The 14,894-nt window shown below is 37.4% G+C and overlaps 2 protein-coding genes across 3 annotated transcripts in view; both read right to left on the reverse strand.

The window, feature by feature from the left end:
- LOC107733079 (disintegrin and metalloproteinase domain-containing protein 12-like) overlaps nt 1-7,416 on the reverse strand; it is a 109,200-nt gene extending 101,784 nt beyond the window's left edge. The window contains exon 1 of the mRNA XM_016544575.1: nt 6,975-7,416. Coding sequence (XP_016400061.1) covers nt 6,975-7,086 — 112 coding nt within the window. The 5' untranslated portion in view covers nt 7,087-7,416. The remainder of the gene's footprint in view (nt 1-6,974) is intronic.
- A 1,639-nt stretch (nt 7,417-9,055) lies between these two features.
- LOC107733107 (uncharacterized) overlaps nt 9,056-14,894 on the reverse strand; it is a 14,878-nt gene continuing 9,039 nt past the window's right edge. For both annotated transcript variants that reach the window (XM_016544599.1, XM_016544598.1), the window contains exon 7: nt 9,056-9,532. In XM_016544599.1, coding sequence (XP_016400085.1) covers nt 9,494-9,532 — 39 coding nt within the window. In that variant the 3' untranslated portion in view covers nt 9,056-9,493. The remainder of the gene's footprint in view (nt 9,533-14,894) is intronic.

Genomic DNA, 14,894 nt, shown 5'->3' on the forward strand with positions numbered 1-14,894 from the left:
AGAGATTACTGACTGAGAGAATCTATAGACTTTATGACCTTGCCATAATAATCTCTTTCTCTGGCTCTGCCTGTCATTCTCTCACTCTCTGAGCTCACTGGTATCGATGCGTAGCTACAGATTATGATTTTGAGGCTCTCTGACGGGGAAAGAAATGAGAGTTTGGAAGATCTACATGGTTGAGGCTAACTATGAGTGGCATCTTATGGTATTAGCCTCTTTAAACAGTGGCCCTTAGGTTAAGGACTCCTGCTGGAGTCGGACATTCGGACATTCGGAAGTACACACCACCCGATATTTCACCGGTTTTTGATTATTCTGATGTTTTGCTGGACATTGTTGTCGGGGGAGCTGCAGCGCTGATCAACCGCTTCAGGACGCGCAGACGGGGGAAGCGAGGCGGCGCGCTCGTCAAGCTCAGACAGCGCGGATTCAGAACGCCGTTGCCAAGCATCCATCTGGCAAATCTCCGCATATTTATCCTGGGGTACATATATAAATCTGAAACATTTGTTTTCTATTTTAATAAACTAATATACTACTGCATTTATAGCCACATTTGAATTATACTGGTAATATAATATACAATATTCATTTAAAAATTTGCAAGAAAGCAGGAAAACTGATCTCAGATAAGCAATAGACCGACAGACAGACAAATTAGATAGATAGATAGATAGATAGATAGATAGACGGATTTATTAAATTATTAAATGATTAAACAATTCATTTTTAATCTCATAGGACTGAGGACAGGCTGTGGGGGTTTGCGGCAGGCTGGTCGGAGGTTGGAGCGGTATGTGGAGGATTTCCTTGAGCTTGCTAACCAGCTGAGCTGGCACGACGCCGCTCTTGGTGCGTGCTTTCAGCTGGGGCTGGACGACGAGACGATCCACTGCGATCTTCCCGTGTGTGATTATCCCCTGATCGAGCTGATTAATCTCGTCCTTTTCTTAAATGATTCAGATTTTGAAGTGGAAGAAATAAAGGAAATGTCTCGTCGTCCAGCCCCCTCTGAGGCACGTCGCGTCTCGGCAGCTCACCCCACGCCAGGAACCCCCACATACCGCACCAACAAGAGGGCCTTGGAGCCCATTATCCTCTCCAAGTATTCTTGGGGGGGGGGTAGTAGGGCTCCACCCGTAGAGGCGGGGGCTGGGGCCGCGGAGGCTGCTCTGCCATGGCCTCCTGATCTGCCTGCACCGCCATGGCCTCCTGAGTTCCCTACTCCACCATGGCCTCCTGGAGTACCTGCTCCTCCGTGGCACCCCGAGCTCCCTGCTCCGGCGTGGCCTCCGGAGCTCCCTGCTCCTCCGTGGCTCCCCGAGCTCCCTGATCCGCCATGGCACCTTGAACTACCTGTCCCGCCATGGCCCCCTGAGCTCCCATATCTGCCCTGGGTGCCCACCCCCATTCCCCGGTGGATATGTTACGGCGCGGGACGTGCCTTCCGGGAGGGGGAGGTAATGTCAGGGAGTCTCTGTCAGTGAAAACTGCAGGTGAAAGAGAAAACTTAATCCTAACTAACCTAATGATTAACATACACACACAGTTTGTGTCAATCATGTCACACTGAAATGAATGCAGCACATGTACATGCCAAAATCAAGTCCTATTTAAAACCTAATCCCACTAACCTAATAAAACTGTGGAGTACTGACATTGTTGCACATTGTTGATAACTAAATGCATATCATTGGATCAAATGCAATTTCCATATAGCTGAATTTCACCTGCAATATCTTTGACTGTAAAGTGAATAATTGTCAAGTGCATTTAAATTAGTTCTTAAAGTAATAAATACAAAGAAATAATAAGAAATAAGAAATAATGCAATAAGAAGCATGCAATGATGTACAGATGTTTTTACCTAGTGCCTTTTTTAAATATTTATTAATTTTGTGTTTGCATTATTAAATATTACATTAAAAATATTACTTTTTAAATATTATTTAACTAACCTAATGATTAACATACACACACAGTTTGTGTCAATCATGTCACACTGAAATGAATGCAGCACATGTATGTACATGCATCAAGTCCTATTTAAAACCTAATCCCACTAACCTAATAAAACTGTGGAGTACTGACATTGTCATGCAATATCTTTGACTGTAAAGTGAATAATTGTCAAGTGCATTTAAATTTGTTCTTAAAGTAATAAATACAAAGAAATAATAAGAAATGAGAAATAATGCAATAAGAAGCATGCAATGATGTACAGATGTTTTTACCTAGTGCCTTTTTAAAATATTTATTAATTTTGTGTTTGCATTATTAAATATTACATTAAAAATATTGCTTTTTAAATATTATTTCGTTAACTTGTTCCTGAGTTTCCTTTTATGGTCATTCTCCTGTTCTTGTTGAGTTGATTGATTATTCTATGCACCTGTTTTGTTAATTATCCTATGTATATTAGTTCTTGTTTGTTCCTTCATTCCTTGTCCGGTCAACTTTGTTACTAGTTGTTTGATTTTGCTCCGGAGTTGTATTTACCCTGCATTTTCAGTATTAAACTCTATTCAAGTGAAGTTTGAGACTCCTGCGTTCTCCCTTGCCACAACGAACCGTGACAGCCCGCATATTAGAAAAAATCCTCATATGTTCTTCACATAATGAAGAATCAAATAGACTACAATGTAAAGTATATTTTTTATCAACTAAATATACATCCATGAACACAGTTCTAAACAAATGCAACACATTCACAAACACAAATACATAAACCAAATTTTGAAGACAGCTTAGCTGTGTCTAATATGTCCGACGTTTAGACATGTTTGTACACTTAGAGAAATCGGCATGCACAATGACAGCAAAAGACTAATGAGTGCAAAGAGCTTAGACCTGTACCACCTGACTGCACAAACTGATCCCTATTGTCTGAGCCAGAATCAATAAGTTTGCATTTCTGCCAATCAGTGAATGAGTGTGTGTGTGGCGTTGAGCTTTGGATCAATGCAGAGAACAACAGGGGTGTGTTAAACATGTCAAAACTGTTTCAGAAACTCAGAAACAGTGAAAGTGGTCTCAGTACAGCTCCTTATACTATAACACCAAAAGCTGTGATGAACGTAAGACTGAATGCATCTGCCTTACATTAATCCACAAGAGATATTTGATCATCCTGTAAATTTGGATAATTGGCTTATGTGTGTTAGTGTGTCACTCTCCAGAAGGTAAAACCAGACCCCTCATGGAGAATTGATTGGTCATGGAGGCCAAGGCCATAGTGAGGTGATCCACATGACTGCTGGGGCAGACCTGAATCCTTTTAAAAAGAAACACACAAACACACATAGTCCAGCTCAAGAGGGTGTGGAAAAACTGTATCAGAGTTTGGTGATCACGTCACCCCACCCTGCATTATCCAAAAAAATCTACATGAGTGTCTCTAGCTATCTCTTTCTCACATGAAAAAGAAACATACACAGGAAGGGAATTGTAGATTTCAGCAGAAATACCCACCAAATTTATCACTATTTTATCAATACGTTCCTCCTTGTCTTTATTTACTAGGGTTGGTCACATTCCACTGACTTCCATTCGTACAAATGTGGATGCGGGAGACAGGAAACGCAAGCTTATGTGAATTTCACTGGATTCCAAGTTTGGTGAACTCTGCCCTGAGAATTCGAATCATGTGAAGATGTGTGACCAACAGAAGACTGATACGTCATGGCGTGACCACCTCATAGCTGAATTAAAAGAACGCAAACTTTAAATCTTCAGGATTGCAGTAAAGTGGAGTAGACTGCATATTTTTACACTGACAGCGCCATTTACTTCCACATGCTGTCTTGTTTTAGTATCCGATTCACAGAAGGGATTATGAAAATCATACACAATTTTGCAAAACAGCACAAACGTGCCTCAAAAACAGTAAATGCAATTTTGTGGACTGGTTCAGAGCACTGTGGTGTGGAGGATGTGGCAGATTACTATAATCTGGCATACTTTGCTGAAATTGTATAGCATTGATGCACCACTGTGATCCAAACATCTGAATGACACAATGACTCACTGACAAGACTGTCACATGCCGCCACTCACTGGTGGTTTTACTTTCATATTTATCATTATCAATATATCATTTTTGTCAACATTGTTCAACTCTATTGACTATGTGTCTTCATTTATGCCTGATTATGACATTCTTTTTAAGTGCTGCCATGAACAATAGACGTATTGTAACATACGCAAACATCACATTTAAAGAGATGTTCTGTTATTACGAGGTTTGTGCACTGAAATGCCGGGTGCATCATATTTACTGAATTTGTCTCTATAGAGTTTGGCCATGCAAAGCAACTTTAAGTGATTAGTAGCCATTCAAATCGGATACAGAATTCAAATAGTTGGGATTACGATCAGCAATTCCACCCACTCCACCAGATTATAAGGATTTTAACCATGGATGAGCATATTATAAACACACACACATACAAACAGTCACACAGCACAAGAAACAAATTAGCCATGGATGGATAGTCTCAAATTGCATTTTAATGGCTCTAGGCACTTTTTGCTGTCATGTGTGATACGGTGAAACAATGTCAGCCCTGCTAACTTCAGGAACTTGTCAGTGCTGGGAATGAGGTGCTAACAAGAGGAAATATGAGACACACACATACTCGCATACACAAAGGTATCTGGCATTAAGCACAAAGTACTGCTCTCAAAAGGTCCTCAAGACAGTGCCCCTAAGTGGCTAAACCACTTTCATGCACACAATCCATACACACAAAGACAAAAATCAAGTAACTTTAAAAAAAAAATGCATATAAGAAACAGACTTTTCACAGGATCCTTTTGTTTGCATTCTGTTTCATTTGCTGTGATCAAAGTGAGAGTTTCGAGAGTCCCCTGCAATCACAGCTCAAAGACGTATTATCATCCTGCCTTTGCTGTAATTACTATCTTCCTGAACACCAGCTTAGAGGAGCATGTGTGCGCTCTTGTGAAAAAGACAGCAGAGGAGGAGAGGATCTGAGACGTGTGGAACAGATGTGTAGGAACAATGATCTGATGAATTAAATGGTGAAAACTGCAGGTGAAAGAGAAAACTTAATCCTAACTAACCTAATGATTAACATACACACACAGTTTGTGTCAATCATGTCACACTGAAATGAATGCAGCACATGTACATGCCAAAATCAAGTCCTATTTAAAACCTAATCCCACTAACCTAATAAAACTGTGGAGTACTGACATTGTCATGCAATATCTTTGACTGTAAAGTGAATAATTGTCAAGTGCATATTAATTTGTTCTTAAAGTAATAAATACAAAGAAATAATAAGAAATGAGAAATAATGCAATAAGAAGCATGCAATGATGTACAGATGTTTTTACCTAGTGCCTTTTTAAAATATTTATTAATTTTGTGTTTGCATTATTAAATATTACATTAAAAATATTACTTTTTAAATATTATTTCATTAATATTTCATTGTACCTTTAGGGATTCAGCTTGTCACTGGGCAATACACTTAAAGGTACATCTTTGTGTACATCTCAGTGTGTCCAACACAAGCTTTTTCTAAATGCCATTCATTTAATTAATATACACAGACAGGACAACCAGATGTCAGCACATTTAAATGGTCACTGTTGAACATATCTCCTAAAGCCACATGTAAATGTGCATCTCTGCTCTTTCCCAACCCAGTCTCATGGCAAATACGTACCTGGGGGCACATTTTTGCAAGACGCGAAATACGTACCAATAAGTACATATCACTGCAGTTTCCAAAAAAATGAACACTAGAGGCAGTAAAACTCCGACACCTTTTAAATTATTTTCACACGGGGTATGATTTACAGAGTTTCGATTAATAAAGCGTAATTTTCGCACAATTACTTGAACAGTATTATGTTGTGACTTCAAAACATTTTTAAAGGGGTCATATGATGCTTTTTTAAAGATCATTATTTTGTGTATTTGATTAATAAAGCGTAATTTTCGCACAATTACTTGAAGAGTATTATGTTGTGACTTCAAAACATTTTTAATATGCTGGGAGATTTGAAAACTGATGCTTTTGATTGTTAGCACCGCACATATCCAGCTTCATATCAATGGGTTTTCATAAACGATAGGTTTGTTCGGTAGCTCACGGAGTACGGAGATGTACTTGAGAGGTGAGGAGCTCCGGTTCGAATCCCGTGTAACTACGGTTCAACAAAACAGCTAAAATCTGCATATAAAGAAGTTCAAAGGGCACGGTTGCATCAATGAAAGTGTTTTTATATCAGTTTTGCATTTGTTAACACTATCGGGTAGGTTTAGGGTTGGGTTTGGTGTAGGGCATATTTCCAACACGACAGAGCATTAACTTTTAGCGACCTTTGAAACTGCGGCGAAACGTGCAGTAAGGTACGTAAAAACGGTGTTGCAGAAATGTACGCAGAGGTACGTATTTTTATGAGACTGGGTTGCTCTTTCCTGCTATTGTTATTCATCCTCATGCACACAAGGTTTCCTATTTATCTCATTCAGCATCTCTCCTCTTGTTTTATTCATGTGCTCTGTTCACAAACTGAGTTAAATCAAAAAAATATATTCAAACAGCTGCCAAACTCTTCCATGCTTTTAAAATTCAATATTTGACCTATAACATTTCACTACTGTTGTTATTATTGGATATCATTTCAAATTTTGGACACTGTGTTCATTTCCACATATTTCAGATTGCTTTAATCTTAATTTTGAACCTTTTTAGCAAATGTTCAAAAGTAACTTTTAGGGGTACACCTTGTCACTGGGCCAATACCCTCAAAGGTACACCCCTAAAGGCTTTATAGGATAAGAATATGCACCCTTTAGGGGTAGACAAGGCACAAAGGTCTGCTACCCCGGCGCATGTAATAACAATGAACTTACAGTAATTGCCTTTCTATATTAGTTTTACTCAGTAAATGTGTACAGTAAGGTAAGCACTAATATGAAGTGTGTCTCTTACCGTCGGGTGAGTGATGAGTGGAGATGTCAGCTGCCAGTCCCACTATCAGCAGCACAAACGCGCGCAGTCCGCCCATGAGGCACCAGTTCTCCATGCGCCGGTAGATCCTCATGATGCCCGGCTCCTTATGATGAGATCTTCATAATATACCGACACAGGAACACACACAAACACACACACACACAGAGAGAGAGACACAGCGCAAGCAGAGAGGATGTGAGGGACTTCCTGCAATTCGATTAAATCCACAGGGGAGATAGGGGAGGGTGGTCTACGGACCCGCGATAGAGCTGTCAGGAGAACTTTACAAAGCCAGTACTGCTTAAATCGTATGGTCTACTGTGTTCACACTGTCCCGTGTCACACGTGCAGAGTGTAAACAAAAGCAAAGAGCACACGGACAGCTAAGAACAGATGCGGTTTGGTCTCGTGCTTTGGTGAAGTGTTGATTCTTTGGAAGAGTGCTGCTTGAATCTCCACGTGTTTTATAGCGGGGCTCTGCAGGGTCCTAAAGCTATTCATTCAGGGTCCTAAAACCGTTCATAAATACTGTTTATAAACAGTATTCATAAACAAAATGTATATATGTAATATTTTTGAATAATATTTCATCTTTAACCTTGCATTCCTAATTATTTCATGACAGTATTAGTTCAAGCATTATTTTAGGTCAATGATTTATGTGTAAAAAATAGTTTAATAATATCAATAATCATATCTATTATAATTATTATTGTCCCAATTCATATAAAGTGTCTAACTACTATGTACTTATGCATAAATAAATAAATGTAGGCGTAACTACATAAATTAATTACTGATGTATTGACAGGAAGGTATTTTACATGTAAGTACAATGTAAAAACGTACACAATAAATGTATTGTATCAAATGATTAATTTAAATGTAAGTACATGCTAGTCTATTATTATTATTATTATATAAAATAAGATGTGGGCTGTCTATTGAGAAAGCAAAGTAAATAGGGTCCATTCAGTCTTTTGACTTGCATTCCGGATTAATTTCAGGATAGTATTATTTTATTGTGTGTTTGTAGTCAATGATTTATGTGTAGCCTTTAAAATAAATAAATATATTTATCAGATTTGTCAGATTTCACTGTCACAGTGTTATTCTCATTCACTCAATCTTGTGAATGGCTTCTGCTTGATATGACATGAATGAGTTCAGTGCAATTTGAATGGTACTGTGGTTACGATGCATTTTAAATTAAACATCATACTACATTTAAAATATTATATGATTAATGTCAAGTCAATTTTTGCCTACATAATACTGTTGCAGAAAGTCAGAAACTTTTTGTGGCTCTACATATTTTGTGAGTTTATTTGCAAGGAAATTATTCATTTTCTTAATGGGGTCATTTCCCTTTTCCTTTTCGGTATGCAAGGCACTCTATAATAACTCTCTCTAGGTTTCCAGCAGGTAGCATACTGACCTCAGAGACTCAAGGACTTGTTAACATTTTTGCATTTTTAAATCAGCATATTTGCTTGCTCTTCCTTTCATGAGACTTTCAAAGCACCACAACCAGCTCTGAATTCTGATTGCTGAAAAAAGATGAGTTTTCCACCCTTAAGTTACTTGTCTCTCCTTTATCATCATGTCATCCAATCTGTCATCTAACACCTGATCACTGACTTTCCAGACTAATCTCCCGTTACACTGTTCTCTCCTGAATTCTATTACCCCAAATTTCACGTTCCACACCAGAAACCCTGACACTTCCAGGGCAAAGGATTATGAGGAATATATGCCCCTCTCTTTTTGTCATACATCCCATGGCATTTTAACATTACCAAGCTGTGTCACTTACTGAAATTGGCTATTAAAGAAAGAGAGCATAATGTCCATATTTTAATGTGGAGAAAATTGCATAATGAATCTGAATAAAAGCAGGTTCAAAAATGGCAACACTTGCATTTTCTTTCTTTCTTTTTTTTTTTTTTTTCAAATAACTACTTGAGATTATGAGACCATAGTTGATGGTTGAGACCATAGTTGATAGTTGAGTAATTACAAAATTGCTATCATTTCAAGAGTAGAACAAGCTGCACGTAATAAATCGTTGTAATGGGTTGTTTAAACATTCTTTAGATAAGGTCAACCAATTTCCACTGGTGGAAAAAAAAATCATGTAAAATATAATTTAAAACTGCATTTTTATTAGCTCTACATGCTATCTTCTGTAGTGTTTATTTGACAGCACATTCTCAACAGAAAACAGACTCCAACCAGGTCAAGAGTCTTATAAGTTTTCTTATACTGTATTATCAAACATGTTCTCTTTAAAAAAAAAAAAAAAACTATCGCACAGCACATATGGTCGTATGGATTCACCCCAGGTCCAGTAAAAAGGTGTTTTATATTTGGAACAATGCATCAGAAAGCCAATCTCTGCTCTCAGGAGGAAGCTGCAAAGGTCTTCCTTGTCTTCAGCACTTTGCCTCAGGCAAGGTGAACACGGGGGATATGAATCTTGTGGACAGGCACTTCCCTCAGTCACCGTGTCTTTGAAGAATCTGATCCAACAGTTTCTGTGGAAAAAAGGAGAGGAAACTTTTAACTAAACTACAACCAGGCAAGCAGCCTGTTCGTAAAAGCACCTGCACGCTCAGGTCAAGTGGTGGAGAAATGGGGAAGTGGGGAAGTGACTGCGTGTAATCTACAGATTACCCAGAATTCTCCCTGCCTGTCCCCCTGGGTGGCCATCTCCCCCGGGAGCAATGATAACTTGCTATCTGTGCTCCAACCACATCATGCTATCATGGCTTTTCCCTCCTCGGAGGTATTCATTTTATTTTCTGCCTGGTTCTCTTGTCCTTGGCTATCTTTGATGCTGCACATTCCAGTGTAGATTAGAAAAAGTTGAAATGCTTTGTTCGAGAAACAAACTTTTGTCATGAACTACTGATTTTTGCCAACTCTTAAAGGAATAGTTTAGTTTAAAAAAAGTTAAAAATAGTTTAAAAAATAGTAAAAAAAAAAAAGATCATATAACTTTTTTTATATAAAGTCAGTCATTCGAATTCGTATGACAGTATGAGTTCAGTGGAACACAAAATAAGATGTTTAGAAGAATGTTCATGCTGCTCTTTTCCATAGAGTAAAAGTGAAACAGTTTAAACATCTGACTAATATCTGGTGAACTAACCAACTTAAAACTTGAAGCAAATTAAATATTTAGCCATTAGATCATTCACAAATAGTCACATCACTGGTTTAATAGTTCATGTCCGATTTACTGTGATAAAGAACATTATGTTTGAAACTGGCCAAATATCAAGCATTTTGAAACTACTGTACTCCTTGAAGTTTTAGTGGTAACAAGAGTAAACTCTAAAACAAAGATGCTGAGATTAATTAAGCAAGAAACTCAGTAAGCACAGAACGTTAAATGCGCCGTTACTGTATAATTGAACTACAGCAGGTCTTTGTGTAGTCAAGCTACAGTCTTTATCCAAGGCTGCATATCTGTAATAACAATGTACTGTAAACGTCTTTACTGTCACTTTAATGAGATGCTGAGTGAAAGTATTAAACACAATCAAATATTTGAAGAAGGATTAAATATACATCCAGTATATATTCATTACATACAGTAAATATATAAATATACATTAAATATACATTGCAATTGGATTAACATTTACACATGCTGGAAGAAGCAAAAAAAACTGCCAAACCAGACTGGTATGATTTCAGTCAGACTATGACATTTTAAAGAGATGAATTAATGCTTTTTCCGAATTGTAACGAAACTTCTAAGGTACATGTCAATTTGCTTATCATGATAATTATTGTCATTATCAATCACTGGAATTTTCAATGTCCTTAACTGTCATAACAAGTATGTCACAGGACACACATAAGAGACAGAAAGTCATGCACACTATGAGCTACAAAACAACGTCTATATAAACTTTTGGCATCTCTCTCTCTCTCACACACTCTCTCTCTCACTCACTGTATCTATCCCCTCACCTGCTTCTCTCTATCTTCAGCCTGACTTATCAAGAATTCATCACTGTCACAGAGGAGGTGCAAGCCTGAGAGACAGAAGGGCTTCATGGGAGACAATGAGCTAGACACTTCATGACAAACTATCAGCCTCACAGGACCTGACACCCATTAAAACAACACACCCCGACAAGAGATTTCTCCTTTACAAAAGCACTCGTTTTAGGCATCCAGGGATCAGGCTGTCAGCAAAGACATCCAAAATACCAGTGAAAGCTGTCCTGTTGTGGAATTCAACACTCTAAACATCAAAAACAGGGAAAGTTTTGTTGACACAAAACCTCCTTTGTGTCACAAGCGTCCCCTAAGTATCAGGACCGTATCTGTCACCGAAAAGAACAAAAGGAATGCATGAATAAATCAGCCTTAAGTGGAATTAATCTGGATATCAAAAAGTAGTTTGATAGGCAGGATTCATTTGAAGAACTATACTGACCTCTGCTGGAAGACAAGGTAAGTACAATTGATGTGATCGCTTTAAAAAAGAAACTTCTGTCTCTATTTCTTCACTCTCAAGTTGTACCAAAGCTGTACAACTTTCTTTTACCCAGTGTAACACAAAACTAGACATTCTGCAGAATGTACTAGTAAATCTGTTAAAATGAATGGGGACAGGAGCTTTCAAGCTTCAGAAAGGATGCAAGAGTACCATAAAATGATCATAAAAGTGGCCCATATGACTTGTACAATATACGTCTTCTGAATTCATACAAGGGCTTTGGGTGATAAATGTATGTCATTCACTGGTTATCTCTTCTTCTTCCGAGCTGTTACATCAAGAATTGCTGTGACTGGATCATTGAGTCTGTGAACCAAATTCAAAAACCAGCTAGTCCAAAAACCTCAAAGTCCAGTTAGTTAATCATTAAGACTAGTTTTGTGAAACGGATCAAAACTGACATGTTTAGTTCTGTCAAGCAGAGCTAGGGCAAAGATTATCAATGAATAACAGCTTAAATGTATCACATGACATCAGACAACTTCAAATATATTTATACTTGTTTTATAGTGTTTTTCCTTTAAAAAAAGCAAAAAGCTTCATTCCCAATTAATTGTAATTTCATGGGAAAAAATGACCAGCACAGTCTTCAAATTGCCTCCTTGTGTGTTCCACCGAAGAAAGTCTACATGGAACTACATGAGGGTGAATAAATAATGACAGTTTTAAATTTTCGGTAAACTATCCCTTCAAGTGGGTTTTCACAAGGGTCCGACAAGATAAATGTAATGCTCATGTTGTATATTATCATTTCCAATCTGCTGTGAAGCACAGTTGGATCTCTGCATGAATGCCCCTCATGAGCCTCTATATAACGTTTGACACCTCAGTACAGAGGTAAAAGTTCAGCAAGGTGAGATCAGACAGTCTGGCAGCACATAGCACTTGCTGTTTCTAACCGGAGGGAAGGTTTTCACAGAGCAGCACAAGTTTCATCTCTGCTGATACACTTGGGCTGACAGCTGTGACAGAACGCATTAGGAGACAAAAGCCTCAGGTGTGTCTGTCCTTACGGTGGTCATTAAAGGTCAGTCTGGAGGATCACTTTAGAGTGTTCACTGTCAGCTATTCGGTCATGACGTCAATTTATAGGCCAGTCCGGAAAGACTAATTCGCTGTGTTTTCCTTCATGAATTTTTATAGGATTTTAGAGAATGTGGTTTTCAAGTCTGTGGTTGCCGCTATTTGAAGCTACTTTCACGTTTTGTTAAAAAATGATGCGCTGTCATATACAACAAACAGGAATTTTGAAATCTAGGTGTTCTTTAAAAAAGGTAAGTCACTAGCAAATTGCTACATAAGGGCTATAGTCAAGCACATACTGTAACTCATATCCTAGATTAGTGGTTCTCATCGAGGAGGGCCTCAGCAAACTTCCAAGGGGGCCCACAAAATGACTGAAGTAGTTAAATTAATAAATCATTTATATATTAAAATAATATAACTCTAAATGAAAATGCAAAAACCACATCAAATTAAGATGTAGAGTGAATTTGTTTCCCTTCAAACAACAGAGGGCCTTTGAGCACCACTGTCCTAGATAACAGATAGAAAGTTGAGCTTTTAAAGAACACATTTTATTTATAGCCAGTCCCCTCTTTCGCTCTCCCACTTCACTTCTTGAATATTCTCCAACTTTTCAGTCTTTATAAAAGACAAAAACCAAACCCTTTTTTTTATTAAATTTGAATTTACTCATAATTCAAGAAACATTATTTTCTTGAATATACTCATTAGACATTCCAGAGGGAACCCACTGCTGGAAAAAGATAATTCTCTTCCAGGCTTAAGGACTACAAACATCTCTCAGAGTCTTGGTTAAAACTCTGAATCTAATTTAATTTTGGCTATTAAACCAGGCAATCTTTAATTGAATTCTCCTTTTAATTACATTCTACTAACTTAACTACATTATCTGGGTCCTGAAAAAAAGACACTATAATATTTTACTGTTCTGCTCTATATTCAGCTAAGAAGCATGTCTGTGTAAAGTTTCATTTTGCTTAATTCTGGCTGCTTTTTTCACAGCCTCAAATGGATTCCACAATCATTCTCCAATGAACAGCTGTGCTTTTTACCAAGCTTAATCAGCTGTAACCTCTGCTGTCATGCTCCCTGTAACACGAACTGGCCAAATTTGGATTATATCACAGTTATTTGATGAAACCACAATATGTGACCTGGCTCATTCTCTGCACACATCAGTATACCTCTAATTCACTTTTATGAAACAAAATGCAAAACATTATAGTGCCTCGGGACTATAACCTGCCTGCTACATGGCAATAATGGATTTGTTTTAGTAAAATGGAATAGGTGTTTCAACATAGGTGTAACAAATAACACATAATCAGATCTTAGGATATTTAAAAAAAATAATAATAATAAATATAATCTGTAATACTTTACAATAAGGTCTTATTTGTTAGCATTAGTTAAGGCATTAGCAAACACAAACAAAATGCAATGTAATACATTTTCATGTATATTATATTTATTAATCTTTGATCATGTTAGTTAATAAAAATATAATTATTTGTTGCTTGTTCGTGTTCACAGTACATTAATGTTAACATTTTGACCTTTTTTAATGTATTAGAAAATAATGATAGATTAATAAATTCTGTAAAAGTATTTTTTATTGTTAGTTCATGTTACCTGATGTAGTTTCTGCAACTACTGTTAACAAATAAAACTATTGTAAAGTGTCAGCAAAAAAATCTTATTTCTCTTCTGCTCTAGCTTGTGTACTAATCTACCATATACTGTATATTAAACTTGGCATTGTACATTATGAATATTGTTGGCTTTTATGACAGATTAACAGAAGCTAAACAAATACATGTAAATAAAAGTAAAACTGTGAATATTGTTTTTAATGGTGGAACTCATTAAAATCTATAAGCCTTAAAAAAAAAGCAGAGTGAGATTTAAAGCTTAACCATTTTGAACACCTCTGCCCTCAGTCTGTTGGTTTCCAACACCAGCCTCTTCCTCTCCTCCTCCTTCTTTTTGGTCACCTCAGGGAGTTTGTTGTAAATCCTGCAAGCACAGACTGAGGATGATGAATGCATAATGACATGAAAAAAGTGAGTTGGAGGTGCAAGAAGGAAGTGATTCATCTACTTTTCATCCAAACCGGCAAACAGAAACACACAAGGAAATGTCTTGATATATGTCAATATATACTTTTATCCACTATATTTCATCTGATCTGGTGGCTTTTATTCAAGCAGAGAGATAACAAACACTGTCCCTTTCAGAAAGGGGTCATATTGTGCATGATTAGCACTGATGCATGTGTGATATTATGAGTGTGTGTACACAAAAACTCACCGCCTGGATCTCCATTGCATCTCCTTGCCTGAGATGGCTCTGTC

This window comes from Sinocyclocheilus rhinocerous, unplaced genomic scaffold (assembly GCF_001515625.1).
Source record: "Sinocyclocheilus rhinocerous isolate Xijiao unplaced genomic scaffold, SAMN03320098_v1.1 scaffold8, whole genome shotgun sequence".
NCBI classification, from domain to species: domain Eukaryota; kingdom Metazoa; phylum Chordata; class Actinopteri; order Cypriniformes; family Cyprinidae; genus Sinocyclocheilus; species Sinocyclocheilus rhinocerous.